Here is an 18021-nt window from a genome sequence, read left to right on the forward strand (position 1 = left end):
AAAATCTGTGAAAATTTTTTTCCCATTCGTGGGAAAAAGCGTGAAAATCTTTCCACTTGGGGGAAAATCTGTGAAAATATTTTCCCGCTTGTGTAAAAAGGTGTGAAAATATTTTCCCACTTTTGGCACACCTTTTCACAATTTGTGAAATGAAAAGGAATTCCCCGGGAAGAGAAAAATTTTGACAAATTTTTCCCATTTTGATGTTAACTTTCAATCGCAATGTACTGTATAAGACTGTATGCCACCTGTGCATGGCCAGTATCTGTTGCACTGAGGATTTCCCACAGGTCTACATGGAAGTCTTCCCACTCAAATGGGCCCCAAACAGATCGTCATAAAATGGCATGTACAGCAATTAAACCCTGCTTGCAACAATGTCACTGAAGTCTGAATGGCCCTAGCAAACTGATTGGATTGATAATTCATGCACATTTGAGTTTAAGCACAAGCTAGTTGTTCAGGAAACCCAGATAAGACTGCAAGCAGACTTGCGTAGCACAAATCAATTAAACAACGTAACAACTTTTTTTCCTATACATTCCCCAATCTTTGATCAAAGCAAGGGACAAACCAAAGGATTATGCAACATCCTATAGTGATTGTGACTCGGAAAAGTACCTGCCATAGACCAAACAAGGAATTCAATGCAAAATAATACCTAAGGAATGCACACTGTGATGTGGCTGACCTAGCTAATCTGTTCCTACGCAAATGCACTATTCTAACGGGAAGCAAAATGGTTGAAATGTTCCTTCACTGAGCATGCAAAGGCGCAAACCTTAGCCCTTTAGGTCTACATTCCATGTTTGTTATTGTGTTAGTGGCAAAAGCGAAATATGCCCTCGAAAAAAAAGGTGTTCCACCAGAGACCTTATTTGCCTTGAACTTTTCTGCCATTTTCCCTAAATCCATCCGTCTTGGATTAGAGGAGCACTGTCAGGGCAATCCCGACCGGGTCCTTCATTTCGTGTGATATTTATACATAACATGAATTATCTACACATAGTATGAATCATCTTTACGTAACTAGTCATTCCACCTCGCTAACTTCCGTTACTGCAAGATGTTGCGAGATTGTGCGGCACTTCCACAACTCAGTGCGCGAAAATTGCCCACACAACTCAACCGAGCCATTACTAGTTACGAAAAAACTACATTTTTTTCTCATATTTGGGTGACAGTTGGCAACATAATCTGTACCACACGGGAAACAGCTCCCTACAGAACAGTTTAAGTGAACCTAGTTCTTGGTTTTATTGTTGAATTGTGGATGAGAGTGAGGGAAATAGACTCTGTCTCACAGCACGTGTCTTCGCCAAAGCCATATGCAATCACTGAAGGCAATGTCACCAACAACCTGCATGGGCCTGACAGTAATATTGGAACGTTGACAAGAAAAAAGGTTGAATTTATTTGTAACTGCAACCAAAACTCTGCCCGTGGTCAGGAAAAGCAAAGAGAGACCTGCAGCCAGGCCTAAAGGGCTCGTAGCTTCCAAGAGGAAAGCAGCTGTTGGCAATTTTGTGGGCCAATCGGCAGGCAAATCGCCACAATCTGCTACATTGAACAGGCGGTCTACGCCAGCAAAAATGGCGGATGCACTTGGGAGTGTGAGCTCAAAGCACACGCCATGCACGGTGTCACATTACCCACATGCATTGAGCCCGCTGAACACTGCAATTAAAAGTGCTGGAACAGAATTTCTGGTGGAACACCGAATTCATCCAGCTCCACTAGAGCCAGAGTGGCTGCAGACCTTTCAGAAAAGACAAGTGGCGGCCATGGGGAGTTCATGAAGAGCGTGATGGGTGAATTTACCAAGACTTTCACTGAAATAGTTTCAACTGCAGACACTGCTGGTATCAAAAACCGCGATGAAGGCAAACAGCGTGAGCCTTGTGCAAGACCTGCAGCAGCAGCTGGTCCCCCCCTCCCGCTCTCGAAATGTGAGTGAACAGTCACAAACTTTGAGGAAGCACTCAATTCAGGAGGTTCCTGACTGGGAGGATAGCATAACAGACAATGTGAAGGTTGGGAAAAATACCCATACTTTATCTGAGCCTGGCCTATTCGAGGATGAACTAGACTACCAAGGTGGCAATATCACCCGGAAAATAGGAGGCCAGCCTACAAAGCCTACAGGCCGCAGAGTTTTGGCCATCAATACCACAAGAGAGGATATCAACCTCCATACTCCCTGTACCAGTCACGGGGGCACACCGATCGGCAACCATATCTGGCAAAGTACTTTCAGCCCTTCAGGAAGAAAGGGGACCCAGAAAAGAAGTAAAATCTTCTAGTGACTATCTACATCACGTGTTGTAAGGGTCGGAATTTACGTTTAATTTGCTAAACGTTTAGCAACATTTCAGTTGGCCGTTTAACATTTAAACGTTTTGCCTACACAAACAACAAAGGTTGCTGCATGTCGTGTTTTTTGCCTAACAAGTGAGTTTTTTAATGCAGGTACATTTACATGTATGTAGCTCAACAACAATACACATTTGTGGTTGCCAATGGCCTATTATTGAAGACACAAGACTTTCAAAAAACAAAACAAAAAGAGAGAGCACGGAAGGGAGATGAATGCAGTTTATCACTGTGTAATTATGAGGAATTCATTTGGCCTGTTCAGCAGAATATTTTCTTTCTTCAAAAAGATAAAATGTTTTGTGGAAGAAATTGTTTATAAATTTGGAGGCCTGCGTTGTATGCTATTTGCCATAAATTAATGTCAAGGAAAGGATGTAAAGGAACATTATTTAATTTAACCAGGATTGTACAACAAAGTGGTAGTCTGCTCACTGCTAAAAAAAGACCTGGATAGCGGCCTGGCAGCGTGTCCGAGGGGACCCAGGTTTTTCCATGGTAATACTGTTTCTTGGCAACATAACTCTGGGAAGTGTAACAATTCTGCCCATGGTTGCTTTGCTTGCAAAGAATCAACGTATTAATTGGCGGAGGATTTACCCTACAATCAATACATCTGCCCAGCAAGTCTTTCTAGAAATAGCTGCATCCTCAAAGATATTTGACCCAGACCCAAATACTTAAAAATATACATTGTGTCTAACAGAACAATAGAGCTGTCAGTCACTCCTCAGGAGATTTCTTTTTCCGAGCTGGGGTGGATTTATTCTAGATTTTTTTTCATTGGGACTTGCCAGCCACTTGAAAATAATTGGTGATTATGATGCAAATTCAGTCTTTTCATTTCTGGGCTACACACAAAGGCCAATTACCATATACACAAGAGCCAGGGTCTGCCTTCTTTTACCGTGTTCGCTCGAGTGTGGGCCTAGAATAATAGCTGAAAAGCGGGCTGAGGATCTCAATTTTTACAACGTGTCTTGCCGCGTCCCGGCGTGAAGGGGTTAAAACAGCTGAATATTTTGTTCGGTGTTTGGACAAACCGTGGGCAGGGTACTTTCAGGCTGGACTGGCTAGCTCTAAGAATTTTTTCTGCTCGCTCAAAAACTAAATAGGGTCTGTTTACGCTTTTGCCTCTCCTCAAAAATGGATAAAGTGGGAATTAATTGAATTCAATATGATGCGTGTACTGTCAAAATACACAGAAAAATTACCAGAAAGTAAATTTTAACCTTTTTTATTCGAGTGAGATTTGGCTACGCAAAAAGCACGTTTGCAGCACTGCAACCGGGACGCATCTCACTTGATGCCGTAAAGGCTTGTGATTGGACAGTCGCCATGTGAGCTGTGCGTCTGTGCTGAAGTTGAGCGGTTGGCATGCACAAAGCTTCCTCCGTCCAGTGTGGTCACCACATCACGACCACAAAGAATCAGCCATTCTTTCTGCATAACGAAGAATGTATTTGAGATACGCGGAGTTTTGAGTTAGCCGAGTCTCCTGCTTTCACATACCCCTGTCCAGTCTACATATATGCACATTTCCCATGTGCCTACTATGATTCGGTGAAAAGACTTGATTATGCATGCTGCCCCCTGACCCACCACAATGCAATGTGGTCCCGCCGCCATGTTCGTCCTTCTTTTCTCAGCGCCTATAGTTAGATAGATGTGTCTTTTATGACTCGTCGAATTCTCGAGTTCCGTACTTTTAATGTTATTTAATTGACTTGATTCCTGTTAAGAAATAGTGTTTTCTTGTCTATTGGTAAGAGTTCTTATTTTCTTATTTTATTTCTTACATGCTATGTTTTCTTGTGGTTCTTTTCTGCCCCATTTTTTCTGTGCGTCATATATAGGTTGGGTTGTGACCTACCGTGATGTGTGATGTGTTGGAGGGCCCTTTGCTCACTATGTGGTGCGTGCGTTCAAACAATAATGGCCCAACGCAGATCGGGTCTGGCCGCGGAGCGGGGCTTAGTGAACCGTCCCGCTCCACGGCCAGACACGAACGGTTTTGCGTTTTCCGATTAACGGCCTCAATGGGGAGAGACCCAAGTAGGCCGGGGCTGAGGCACCCCATGCCTGGATCATCACGATCAGGAGGACCGGAGTACCGCAAAACCTGATCGATACCCTCCTTGACTAGAGAGAACCGGAGTACGTGACTCCTAGATCAAAACAGCCTCTATAGATCAAGCAGACTGGATTACCCCGAAGCCATTGATCTCTGATGACCACTACCAGGATTGATCGGGCTGAGGGTGCGGTTCTGTAATAAAGCCCTTGATCTCTGATGACTACCACCCACCTACCCACGACCGAGCCAAGCCTGCGGGTTTTCTCCCGTCCTCTTCTATGCCCACTCCCTGCGCCGCGACCAGAGGCTGCAGCGCGGCCAAGCAGTCCAGGGGCCCGAGGTGGCGGGTCCGAGGCTACACCTATTCATGGGGTTGAGCAGATTTTCCACATCAACACCTTTGATTACTATCATTGGGAATAATGAGCCGTCCATTCCATTTATGTTGTAGGTAGGTACCTACCGCATCCCCGGACGGCCGTACCGACTGATGGCTCAGTGGGGCCTGCGGGGCGATGGTCCGCCGTCTGCCTTTTCACCGGCCCCTGCTTGCCGGGCGGCATCCGCTTGGAAGTCAGGCCAGTCAAATCCCTCCAGACAGACAGCGGGCTCCACAGCGGGATCACCATGCTCCATCGCTTCAGTCACGGACGAGCCTTGGACGAAGGTGCCCCTTCTGGACTGTTACATCGCAGGGGTTTCCGTCCGCCACAGATCATCTACAGCTCCAACCCGCCGGTGGATTCCGGTCGTGAGCCTACTGATCTTGATCTCGAATGTTCTTCACAAGAGACGACCAACCTTTCAGGGGATCCTTGCCCAGCCCATCCTCCACCCGTGCCGGCCTCCAGTCCCCCCGCTTCGACAAAGTCCAAGAAGCGCAAGGCCAAGTCATCCTCCTTTGCTTCTTCCTCATCCAAGGCCAAGAAGAGATGCCATTCCCAGCTGGATCCGCCTCCACGGATGGCGACTCTCCACTATTTTTCGGAGGCCTTCTCGTCACTCACCCGCAAGATAGCTTCTAAGCCTCAGCCAGCGGCGACGGTGCCTGATCCGGATCCTCTCCTAACCGTTCAGCCTTCTACTCGCGGGCCTCCTCCTGATTCAGGGCGACTTCTGTCTGTCCAGATCTGTCTCCCTGACAAGTTCCCGCCCAGAGCTTCATCTTATTACCAGTTTCCTTGAGAGGATGTCTCTCGCTTCCTGTCAACCCCAGATATTCCTGACGCTGCCAGAGACAATATCTCGTTTGAGTCCGGCAAGGCGATAACCTTCCGGGATAAGGACAAAGGTACCCTTGACTTGTCCCTCCGTCGCGTTGATATGGCATCCCGCTTTGGCCTCCGATGTTCAGCCTTTCTTCTCCTTCTATCAGAGTATATTGCTTGAGCCTGTGAAGAAGACTCTCCGGTCTTTCCAGACTTTGCAGCTCTAGCTTTACGAGGCCTTGATGAGGGACTTAATTCAATCTTCCAACAGTTCACTCGCATTTCCATTCTTGCCACTTCTGCCCGCAGATCCAACGCTGTGGACACCATGGATATCCCTTATGGGTCCGTCAAGAATAGGCTTATGGGCCTCCCCCTTCTGGGGGACGATCTCTTTGCTGGGAAGTTCACCAAAGTCCTTAATTCGGAGGTAAAACGTATGGAGACTGCTAAGAAAATCTCACTTCATGAACCTGCACCTCCATTTTGTCAGCCTCCACCACGGCTGAGAAGACGAGCTCCACTCCTCCTTCATGCACCAACTCGAGTGCCTGGCTCTGGAGGAGGAGATTGTAGCGTTGTTACGCAAACGAGCCATCACACCAGTGCATCCGAACCAACTATCTTCCGGCTTCCTTTCGTCCTTTTTTCTCGCACCCAAAAAAGACCCGGGAAAATGGCAACCAATAATCAACCTGAAACTGCTCAAAAGTTCATCAGGCCAAGGCGGTTTTGAATGGAGACTGTGAGTGTGGTCTTACCCTCTCTACCTGTTTGTGCTGGGCCACCTCGATAGATCTACAGGATGCGTATCCTCGTATCCCGATACACAAGCAACACCACAAGCACCTTCCCTTTGACCTTTTCGGGCCCTTCCTTTTGGTCTCTCAACATCACCAAGGGTCTTCACCAGGATCGTCAAGACTCTTGCTGCCTACTTATGACAGCGTGACGTCCTTATTTTTCAATATCTAGACGACTGGTTGATCATCGGCTGCTGCCCCGACAAAGCAAGTTCTGCCACTTTTCTTACCCTCGATGTCACGACATGCCCTCGATTCATCACAACGGCTAACTTACCTGGGGGCAGCTCTCGATCTTCTCAAAGGTGTTGTGATTCCATCACCGGAATGCATCCTCAATCTGCAACAATGCGCCCTTTTGTTCCTGTGCTCCAAGGCTCTTCTGGTGCTCCCCTGGCTCCGCCTTCTCAGATTTATGGCCAGCCTCGTCGACTTCGTTCCTTGGTGTCGACAGCGGATGCGGCCACTTCAACTACATCTCCTGTCTCACTATTGCCCCAAGAGCGATCCAATTTCTACCTTGGTTCCTCTTCTACCAGATGTTTGCAACCACCTCCGGTGGTGGACCATCAGCGAGCACCTGTCAGCGGGTCGTCCCTTTGTTTCTCCGAAGCCAAACATCACGATGACAACGGATGCGTTCCTGTTTGGATGGGGGACCTCCCTTCCTCCGCGTCATGCATCTGGAGTTTGGGACTCTTCCTTCTACAACAAACACATCAACCTGCTGGAACTTTGGGCAGTTTTCAACGCCCTTCGTCACTTCCAGCGACACTTAGTGGGTCTCTCGGTTCGAATCCAGAGTGACAACTCCACAGTGGTAGCATACATAAACCAGCAAGGCGGTATTCGCTCCCCCCAGCTATGCATCCTTACATGGCAGATCTTCATGTGGGCGATCGATCACGGGATCAAATCTTTGCAGAGCGCCCCCACGTCGACCTCTTTGCATCGGCCGACAATACCCATCTTCCGACGTTTTGCTCCAGGTTTCTAAATCCATGAGCTTGGGGCTGATGACTCTCCACACACAAAATTTACAACAGTCGAATACAACATTTTGCTAGATGGTGTGACGACCATGATGTTTCTGCAACCAAAGCTTCTGTAAGCTCAGTTGTGGACTTTTTCATGTATCTCTTTCATTCGGGCCTCCAGATGCTACTATTGGCAACTACTGGTCGGCCCTGGCAGCTGTTCATTTGGGGTTCAATGATGGATCAACAATTTCTGATAACACTGCCATCCACCATCTACTTCGGGGAATGTTGAGCGTCCTCACATCAAATGCCTTGATCTTTCTTGGGACCTAGGTAACCGTCTTACGTGTTCTCGCCGGTCCCTCCCTTCGAATCGCTGTCCGATGCATCTGATCTCCATCTTAGCATCAAGCTGACATTCCTCCTGGCGGTCGTTACCTCCAGATGCAGCAGTGAACTGCATGCCCTGTCAACTGCTGAAGGTCACATATGGTGGAAGCCGCACAGAGTTCGTCTTATCCCAGCCATCGAATCACAAAGAACCAGACGCCTGTCTTCTGGCCTCCGGACATTTTCGTCCCCGACATAACCTCTCTTTTGGCAGATAGCTCTGACAAGAAATGGTGTCCGGTTTGTACCCTCAAATGGTGTCTCGCGAGGACTAAGTGTTGCCTTGAGACTGGTTCCAGACTTTCCATCATGACCACCAAGCCCTTTCATCCAGTGGCGAAGGACACCATAGCTTGTTGGACGGTCTCGACCATCATCTTTGCAAATGAAGACTTGCGGACTCGACATGACAAGACGACTCGATCTCACATCAGAGGCCATGATGTTCAGGCCGCCTCTGCATCCTGGTGGTTCTTCAGAGGTGTCTCCTTGGTGGACATTTGCCAGGCGGCTTGTTGGAAACCTCCTTCCACCTTCACCGAGTTCTACCTGAAGGATGTCCTGCGGAGTGAGATGACTCATGATGCAGCAACCCTATGCTCAGTGATTAGGACAGCATCCAGCGCTGTCCCTCACCGAACAAAGAATTGCTCATCGTAGATGCTATTCCTTTGCTCTAGAATAGTGAGTGTTCGCTTGAGTAGTGCCTGCCTTTGTTCTCTTGTAATTACTCTCCCATTGCTGACCCTCCTCCAGGGTACGGTGCTACTCTGCATATGTAGGCTGGACAGGGGTATGTGAATGCAGGAGACTCCTCCCCTACATTAGTGTGGGTCAGGTCTCCTAGTGATACTTACCCTGTCCAGCCGCTCTCGCCCGTCCTTCCCCACTTTGGCTCCGGGGAACTTGTCGGCTTTGAAAAAAAGGACAAACATGGCGATAGGACCACATTGCATTGTGGTGGGTCAGGGGGCAGCATGCATAGTCAAGTCTTTTCAGCGAATTGTAATAGGCACATGAGAAATTTGCATTTCTAGGCTGGACAGGGGTAAGTATCACTAGGAGACCCGACCCACACTGATGTGGGGGAGGACTTCGAGCTATGACTGGGTGCTGAAGTGTTTTGAAATGTAAAGACACTTTCGCAGCATCGTTTGAAAATAAAAATTGACCCAGATTGCATCAATTAAACTTAGCGAGCCCTCCAACAATTAGTTCCGTTTAAACATGTAGGAAAATCTCTAAATGGATATTTTTTTTTTGTTTAAACATCCGACCCTTACAAGCAACCCTCCCTATATTTATGACTGCTAAGTAATACCAATACTTTCTGAGGGGGCAAGACTGGTTTGCATTCATATGCTGATAACTGGGACAAAATAACTTCAGAAAGTTGGATGCTAGGTCAAATTAACAATGGAATTGACCTTGAATTTGACTCGGCACCTGCCATGTCTCCTTTCTGCATAATATGTGACCCGCTCTGTGAAAATGAGTCTTAAGTTGAAGTAAAAAACTCCAGAATGATTTTGCACAGTGTAAATCAATAGGAACCCACAGTATTTTTCACCGTGGAGTATCTACTTTCATCAGGATGCCAAACTGAGTGATACATCAAAACGAAAAAACTCAAAACGTGTCTCTGGCGACTTAAAACTCATTTTTACAGAGTGGGTCACATATACAATTTTCGAATTTGGAAAAGGAGGTTCTTGATATTGAGATTGTTGTGCTATTAAAAAAAAGGTTATTGAAGAGACATCACATGAACCTAGGGAGTTCATCTCTAATACTTTTGTTAGAGAAAAACAGGATGGTACTCATAGGCTAAGCAGATTGAATACCACCATTTCTAAATGGACGCCTTAAAAACAGCACTAAATCTGATGAGAAGAGATTGCTACTTTGCATCTATTGATATGAAAGATGTTTACTACTCTGTCTTAGTGTCAGAAACTCACAGGAAGTACATGTATTTAAAGTTCAAGTGGAAGGGAAAACGAGAGGCCATCTGTCTGTTTGCCATTCTTTTGTACATTAAAACATCTAAGGCATCCTCACATCAAGTCATTTTTCATATATAACACCTCTGTTTCAAGTTATCTGCAAAGTTTCAACCCGAAAGAACATGTACTTCAGGATATATAGGGCTTTAAAGAGTGAACCTTTTCACGTGACTTGTCTCCTGATGATGACGCCATCATCACATAAGGTCAATATACCTCTAAAGCACTCCCTTTTCACGATATCTGCAAGATTTGAACCCAATAGGATATCTACTTCAGGAGATATAGGGCCTTAACGGTTGTACGCTTAATGTCACGTGACATCATCACATAAGGTCAATATACCTCTAAAGCACTCCCTTTTCAAGATGTCTGCATGATTTGAACCCGACCGGGCATGTACTTCAGGAGATATAGGGTCTTAAAGAGTGCACCCTTAAGGTCACGTAACTTGTCTCTTGATGATGTCATTGTCACATGAGGTCAATATTCCTTGAAAGCACTCCCTTTTCAAGATATCTGCAAGATTTGAACCCAATTGGATATTCACTTCAGGAGATATAGTAGTTTAAATGATGCACCTTCAACATCACATGATTCATCTGCTGATCCCATTGTCATTACATGAGGTCAATTTCCGTTTGTAAACCTTCCCTTCCTAACTATCTGCAAAGTTTCAACCCAATCAGATATGTACAATACAGTAAACAATACAAAACATCATAATTATCTCAGAAAAGATACAAATTAGACACTTGAAACATTTATCCATTTTGGTATTCCATATATTGCGATCTGATCTCGGCAGCACGTGCTCGGCATTTTGCCAAGTCCTGAGTATATGCACTACGCACTGTGCGCTGTTTATGTTGCAGGCAGATATTGGGTGTCCATGCACACAGGAGCCAATGCACAGTATGGGTATGCAATTAGGTGACGTCCTCTGTAGATGATTTGCAGAATGCTATACCCCAACAGACTAACACTGTTGAAAACAACTTGATACCTATTACCACTTTTAAACAACATGACCACTTCCGGTTTCGACCGGAAGGAAGGGTCACGTGATTTGACCCACATGAGATGAATTCAGGACCACATGTTATCCTGCCACTTGCTGCAAACAGAATGTTGCGGGAGGCCACGGTTGATTTTATGTGGATTTTTATAAATTAATGAAATTTTTAGATATTCAAAATTTAATAATGAATCACTCGATGATGTCATCATTACGTAATTATTTATGTATTATCTTTGCTTTATGGTGAGTGCTTTGTGTAAATTTGATGAGATCGAACATTGCTAAGTTACCAAAATAGTGCCTCCAAAACATGTACAAAGTCAATGTGCTGAAATAAATATTGAAAAATTAATAATAAATCATTTGATGACATCATCATGACGTCGTGTTTCTGGGACCATCTATGCATAAAGGTTCTTCATTGGTATAAGTTTGATGATGATCCAAAGTTGCAAAAGCACTAAAGTCGCAGCGACAAAAAACGTGTACAAAACAGATGGGTTTTTGCACAGAAGAAGAGGAAGAAGCAAAAGCCAATTACTCCAGTACAAGGCAATGCCAAACAGGTTGTCATCAGCCCCGCGGCTGTTCACGAAAGTTTTAAGACCAGTCTTGTCCCATCTCAGGAAACATGGTTACATCAACATGGCCTATATAGATGACCTGTTGGTACAGGGTGATGATGCTGACCAGTGTGCACAGAACATTTCCGATACTAATATTTTGTTGGTGGACAACTATCGTTTACAGTTCATCCTCACAAGTCAGTATTGTTACCAATCCAAAGCATAGAATTCTTGAGGTTTATTCTCAATACAGTTACAATGACCGTAGCCCCTGACAGTGCACAAAGCTAATAAAGTTAAGAAAAAGTGTCTTGACTTCTTACAGACCTCGGGGGACACCATTAGGGCATTAGCACAATTGATTGGAAGCTTGGTGGCCATGGAGCCAGGTGTGACTTATGCGCCATTGCATTATAAAGTGCTTGAAATAGAAACAACACCCTCAGATTATCCAGAGGCAATTATGAGTCATCAATGCTATTGTCATTGAGGTTGACACATTCCAACTTGCATTGGTGGGTCAGCAATATTCAAACAAGTTCTAGATTGGTAGAAACTCGGAAACCTGATGTCATCCTAACTTCAGATGCCTCAAAACTTGGTTGGGGGTGCTTACAGTGGCAGATGTATGGGGGACTTTGGTCCAGTATGGAAAAGGAACTGCACATCAATGTGTTGGAATTGATGGCCGCCTTTTTTTTTTACACTACAGGCGTCAACAACAGTAGCGTGTATTAATAAACAGGGTAGCACTAAGGAAAGCTGTAACAAGGTCACAAGAGATATGATCATGTGGGCACGAGAAAGATGCTTGACTTTGTCAGCAGCTCTCATTCCTGGAGCTTGTAACACTGAAGCTGACACAGAATCATGCCGTAGAAACACTGATATAGAATAGATGCTAAACAAGGCTGTTTTTTTTTTTTCAAACTTGGCTCAGACATTTGGACAGTTTGACTGTGACATGTTTGCATCATGGTTGAATAAACAGCTGGACGTTTGGGTCCTGGTATGCAGGACTGGATGCCAGTAGATGCTTGTACAATGGATTGGTCAATGACCTATGCCTACTGTATTCCACCCTTCAGCATTATTGCCACAGTGCTTTGGAAAGTGGAGGAAGACCGAGCCGAAGTTTGTGTGGTCATTTCTCAATGGACAATGCAACCTTGGTTCACAAAATTGTTGAAGCTCCTGGTGGAACCACCAGTCATCCTCCCAAGAAGAAAAGACTTACTGCTTCGTCCCCTACTGGGTCATCCACATCCACTCTTGAACAACACAAGACTATTGGGATGCAGGCTGTCCGGGAAAACATGGAAAAACAGGGACTTTCTTTGACAACTACTGACATATTGCTCCAGTCATGGAGGAGTAGTAAAAAAACCCAGTATAACACGTATTGCACGAAATGGATGGGATTTGTAGTGGCAGGAAAATTGGTCCACTGCAACCATCTGTGAAGACAATTTTAGAATTCATAAAACAGCTTTATGAAGCAGGACTGGGTTGTAGTGCGATAAACACAGCAAAATCTGCAGTGACTTCATTGCATCTGCCAGTTGCCTCTTCGGTGTCACTGGGGACGCATCCACTGATTTGTAGATTTCTCAAAAGAGTGTTTCAAGAGAGACCAACAATACCACATACCTCTTCAATTTGGGATGTTGGTTTAGTGTTAACCGTACTAAGGTAGTGGTCCCCTGCCAAGTGTTTGTCACAGAAACAACTTTCACTTAAGACAGCCATGTTGCTGTTGCTGCTCTCAGCGGAGAGAGGCCAAACAGTTCTCAGTTTTGATATCAGAAACTAATAAGGTTGTTCTTCATATTGGAGACTTAACTAAAACATTGAGACCTGGAGCCCACAAAGGGACAGTGGAAATTCTGCCTTATGCTCCAGACACGAGATTATGTATTGTCACCTTCCTGAGAAAGTATCTCAAGACAACAGAGAAAGACAGGTAAGGCCATAGGCAATTGTTGATCACATATAAGAAACCGTCCCAGCCAATCGCCAGAGATGACTCATCCTGGTGGACTAGGCTGGTGTTGGAAATGGCAGGAGTAGATATAAAAGTATTTACTCCGCACTCTAGTAGGTCTGCAGTGGTAAAGTGCAGTACACAGGAACATACCTGTACAGGCTATCTTAGATTTGGTTGGATGGGCCTGTGAGCGAACTCATGTAAAGTGCTACAAAAAGACTGTTGAGAAATACCCAGACCTGGCAGCAATGCTCCTTGCCTAGAGTGCCAGCAAATAATTTGCAGGTAATTCCTTTCAATCTTGTGAATGGGGTCAACTGTTTACATGCTCTAAATATCTCGCAGAATCTTGCAGTAACAGAAGTTAGTGAGGTGGAATTGAAAATTAAACGAACTTACCAAGTGAAGTTTGATTTTAATTCTACTGAGCTAACTGAAGTATGGAGGTATTATGTGCCCTCCCATGTTACCCTCCCGAATACTTGGACCTACTGGTGTGAACAGTAGAAGTGTTAAATACTGAGTTGTGGGTAAGTGCTGCGCAATCTCGCATAATCCCTCTGTACTTCAGTTAGCTCAGTGGAATTACAATCAAACTTCGCTTGGTAAGTTCGTTTAATTTTCAATTAAGCAGGGTCGTTTCATAATAAAGTGAAACATGGAAAATGTGTTTATGTCGTCGTTGATAAGTCTGCTGTGCTGCCCAGCACAACTTGCGAAACCCTGTTCGGCCACTGAAGGCCTGCACACATAGGACTGCTATAGTTAACTGTGATACTACTCGTTGGTTATTTAAGACCTCTCCCACAAGGAAGCTTCCACAAGGAATGTAATCTCGGGTTTGGGTGGTGGGTTCCTATACGCTGGGGGGTTTATATTAGCCTAATATGTAAAAAAAGAACATACCGTACTTGCACATGGACATACATAGCGTCAATATCCAATGAAATATAAGGGTGTATTTGCCGGGCCACTGACAGTGCTGCGCCCACTGATCTCAACTGCTGCTCCCCTCGCAGAATGCAAATAGTGTGCCAAGTGAATGAAACCTGAAGAATTTCCTCTTGTAAATATTGAAACACCCCAAGGAGATGGAAGGAGATCTAATTATGGTCTAAATGCCTAGCTCCCTGGTCATTCGAATTCAAAGACCAAAATGGGGTTTGGATATCTCCTACCTCTTCTTTCTATATTTAAATAAACCTTCCTCTTGCATCAACTCTACCTTCACGACAGTGGGAGAATGAACCATTTATCTCATCCACAAAGCCTTTCCTTAGTGTTTTCATTTAAAACTTGTGGCAAGCTAACCAATTTAGCAGGATCATGGAAATGGCATGAGAACAACTGGAGTGAACACGAAACGCGTGTGACAATGGAGCATCCCGATTTTTAAACTGATGGCCTCTTGAGCACCCACGCTCGCAGCGATGCAAATAATATATTTATTGAGCATTCCCCTCCGAGACAACTCATTTATTGATGGGGCCTGTAGCGTGTCCTTGAGTTCTTTAGACATTTTCTCTCCGGGCCTTTAATCGAGACCTCGTCATCACTCATCCTAGTGAAGCTGGCCGTTCTACTTGCAGTAACTCTTCATTCTGTGGCAATGGATTACCAAGAGTATTTATCACTGATGATCCCATTGAAAAGTAAAACCACGGTGTCTATTTCATCTCAGCCTTAGACGCTCTTACAAGGTTCTGTTTGAATTCATCCCACCAACAAGACATCTTCGTCTTGAACATCACAGAGCAGTCTAGTAACAGACCTTGCCTTCCTGTTCAAATTGTCATAATAGTACAGTTAAATCTCGATACCTCAAATCTCTGGGGAATGGACAAAAAATTTGAGTTATCCAAATTCAAGTTAAAAGAAGGTCCCGATTTCTTTTGAAGTTAAGTCATTATTACGATGTGTATCATAACATATGCCTACACACTGACGCACAGTTACCGTAAATCTCCCTATGATGACTTTTGAAATGATATTGTGGTAATTTTGTACTTTGGTGAAAGTCTCGCAACAGGTTCTTTCGTGGTTAGACAATACTAGCTTCTTTATCAAAACCACAAGGACCCATACTGGGGGAGCCACCTACAGCTCTACCTAATGTCTTCCTTTCTTTGGTAGGTCCTCATCATTCTGTACAGTTTTGCTCACTTTCAGTGTATCCTCCCCTACCCTCCTCTAGAGTACAGTGCTACTCTGCAGAGATAGTGATGTTGTGGGTAGGATAAGCCCAGTGGACTCATCACCCACAACAGTGTGGGATGAGTGTGCTAGTGAATACATACCCGAACAGTTGAAGCTCTCCTGTCCTCCCCACTCTGGCTTCAACCTTGGGCTCCAAAAAAGGTGGCACGGCGGTGCATTGTGCACTATGGTTGATCAAGTTTTGGCGAATGGCAAAAGGCATAGAGGGAAATCTACAGAAATAGTGACTGTTAGGGTAGGTATTTGCTAGGAGACTTGTCATATTCTGATGTTTGGGTTGAATTTCATAGCTCAGTGAGTTTTTAAGGTTTACAAGCATGCTTGGTGCTCACTGGAATGTTCTTGTAAGTACTGGTAAGTAAAATCAATTTTAAGTTAGAACTTGATTGCTTCAGTAATGGCAAACTTGTTTAAAATAATGTTTTATGTACATGCCCTTGGAAGCTGAAGATTTTGGAACTCTGTATTCTTCTTTCCTTTATGGACGTCTTCAAAATTGTTTAGGCCATGTCCAAAATGTCCTGCTGTCAAGATGTGTGCCCAAACTAGAGACATTGTCAATGTGTGGTCCCAGGCTCGTAAGAAATGATTTCTCTGTAGTTTAGGATAATGACCTACTAGTTGGTTTGAGACTGCATCTACTTGACCACTATTAAAGTGATGGAACTGGGAAGCCCGAATGTAACATTTTTTAATTGATACAGGGCATGAACTGTAGCCTATTCTGGCAACACACCGGTATACTGTCTGTCCTTGCCTCTATTAGTTGTTTTTCTGTTTTGGTATTAAACTGCATGGAAATCTACGAGTCACACCTTATAATGGTACTTGTACATGTATGTATTCCAGCTGTTCATATCGTACTTTGATATTCACTTACAGTGTAGCTTAGGGCAGCTTATTTGGTGGTGATGTACATTTAAAAGTGGGTGATGAGTATTCACCCGTACTGTATGTACCTCAACTATTGGCTACAATCAAAGTTGGCATGGGAGAATTTGTGATTCAGAATTTCCAGTGTAGTGTTTGTTAGCCAAGCTCACTTACTTTCATGTTGCACCCTACTTTGGTGCTGTAGCAAGTTTACTTTCCTCTTCATATAGTTCTGTGCCGAGTCCTATGTACTGTGCAATTGGCTGTCATTTGTAAAAGGTACTGGTAGGTCATTCATGTAATTAATGTGGCCAAATGAGCAACCGAGTAATTTTCATAAGAGATGTGGTGTTGGTACTGTTTACATGGTATGTTTAAAGTCCACTCTTTACAAAGCTTCGTGGCACAACCTCGAAGTTCAACACCTTATTTTTAACCCCTTTGTGCCGGGACTCGGCAAGACATGCCTGAAAAATTGAGATCCTCAGCCCGCTTTTCAACTATTATACTCGGCCCACGCTCGAGGGAATACGGTGAAAGAAGGCAGATGCTGGCTCTTGTATATATGGTAATTGGTCTTTTTGTGTAGCCTAGAAATGAAAAGACTGACTTTGCATCATAGTCACCAGCTTCACAATAGTCCCCACTTTGAAAAGAAGCAACAGGAATGTGGAAGTGTGAGTAGAGCCGCATGCCACCGAACAATCAGACTTTTCGCCGTGTAATTCAAAGCGTGCAGAGCACGCAGGTCCACAAACCGAGTATTTGCAGTTTGGCAGGTGGCCTTCGTGGCCAAATCTAGGCAGGAATTCTTGGAGTCGGCTTTCGGAAAGAAATTCCCATCATCAAGGGGTTAAGTAAATTTAAAATGCATGTGGTATGCCTGTGTATGCTGTCAGAAAAATTAGTTCCTATTCGAACTTGAGTTTGTGCTGCAATCTTTCAACAACAAGATTTACATGTACTTTTTGCTCTTGTACAGATGCGACAAGTGGCTTGTCTTACGTCAAGTTGGATCGTTCCAGTCAGACATCGAACCCGCATAAATCCACCCAAAGCGACAAAAAAAGGTCGTTTGTTACTCAAGGACCAAAAAAGGCTCAAACTGAAGGAGGAATATAAGCAAGACCCTCAAAAGATGCTAACAGAAACATTGAAGAAATCTGGCATTAAACTGTGCCCCTCCTTCACGGAACGTGCTGTCACAATAACTTGTACAGGTAAATCATTGCTGATTTAGATAAAAATTGATTAGATTTTTTTTTATGAACATAAGAGTGGCCTGAGCCTACTAGTATTTGGATAGCCAGGTTGTTTCATGTCATAAAGACAAACAAATAACTACACCACAAGAAGAGTACATTTACATGTTCAATTTACCTTAAAAGGTAACTCAGATAGCTTGGAATACTAAGTGTATGTACACGTGTACTTATAATTTGTCCTTGCAGGGGATATATTTGAGCCGTATGTCCCTCCTGAAGGAGATGGCAAAGCTATGTCTCTTACACCAGAGGTGA

General features: G+C 44.4%; 1 protein-coding gene across 4 annotated transcripts in view; it reads left to right on the forward strand.

The window, feature by feature from the left end:
* The window catches only part of mrpl45 (mitochondrial ribosomal protein L45), a 135194-nt gene that overhangs the window by 12477 nt on the left and 104696 nt on the right, over positions 1 to 18021 (forward strand). For all 4 annotated transcript variants that reach the window (XM_022254332.2, XM_087140414.1, XM_022254333.2 and 1 more), the window contains exons 2-3: positions 17484 to 17721; positions 17953 to 18017. In XM_022254332.2, coding sequence (XP_022110024.2) covers positions 17484 to 17721; positions 17953 to 18017 — 303 coding nt within the window. The remainder of the gene's footprint in view (positions 1 to 17483; positions 17722 to 17952; positions 18018 to 18021) is intronic.

Source organism: Acanthaster planci, linkage group LG08, assembly GCF_054643075.1.
Source record: "Acanthaster planci isolate LZ-2023a linkage group LG08, COTS_SCS, whole genome shotgun sequence".
Classification (NCBI taxonomy): Eukaryota; Metazoa; Echinodermata; class Asteroidea; order Valvatida; family Acanthasteridae; genus Acanthaster; species Acanthaster planci.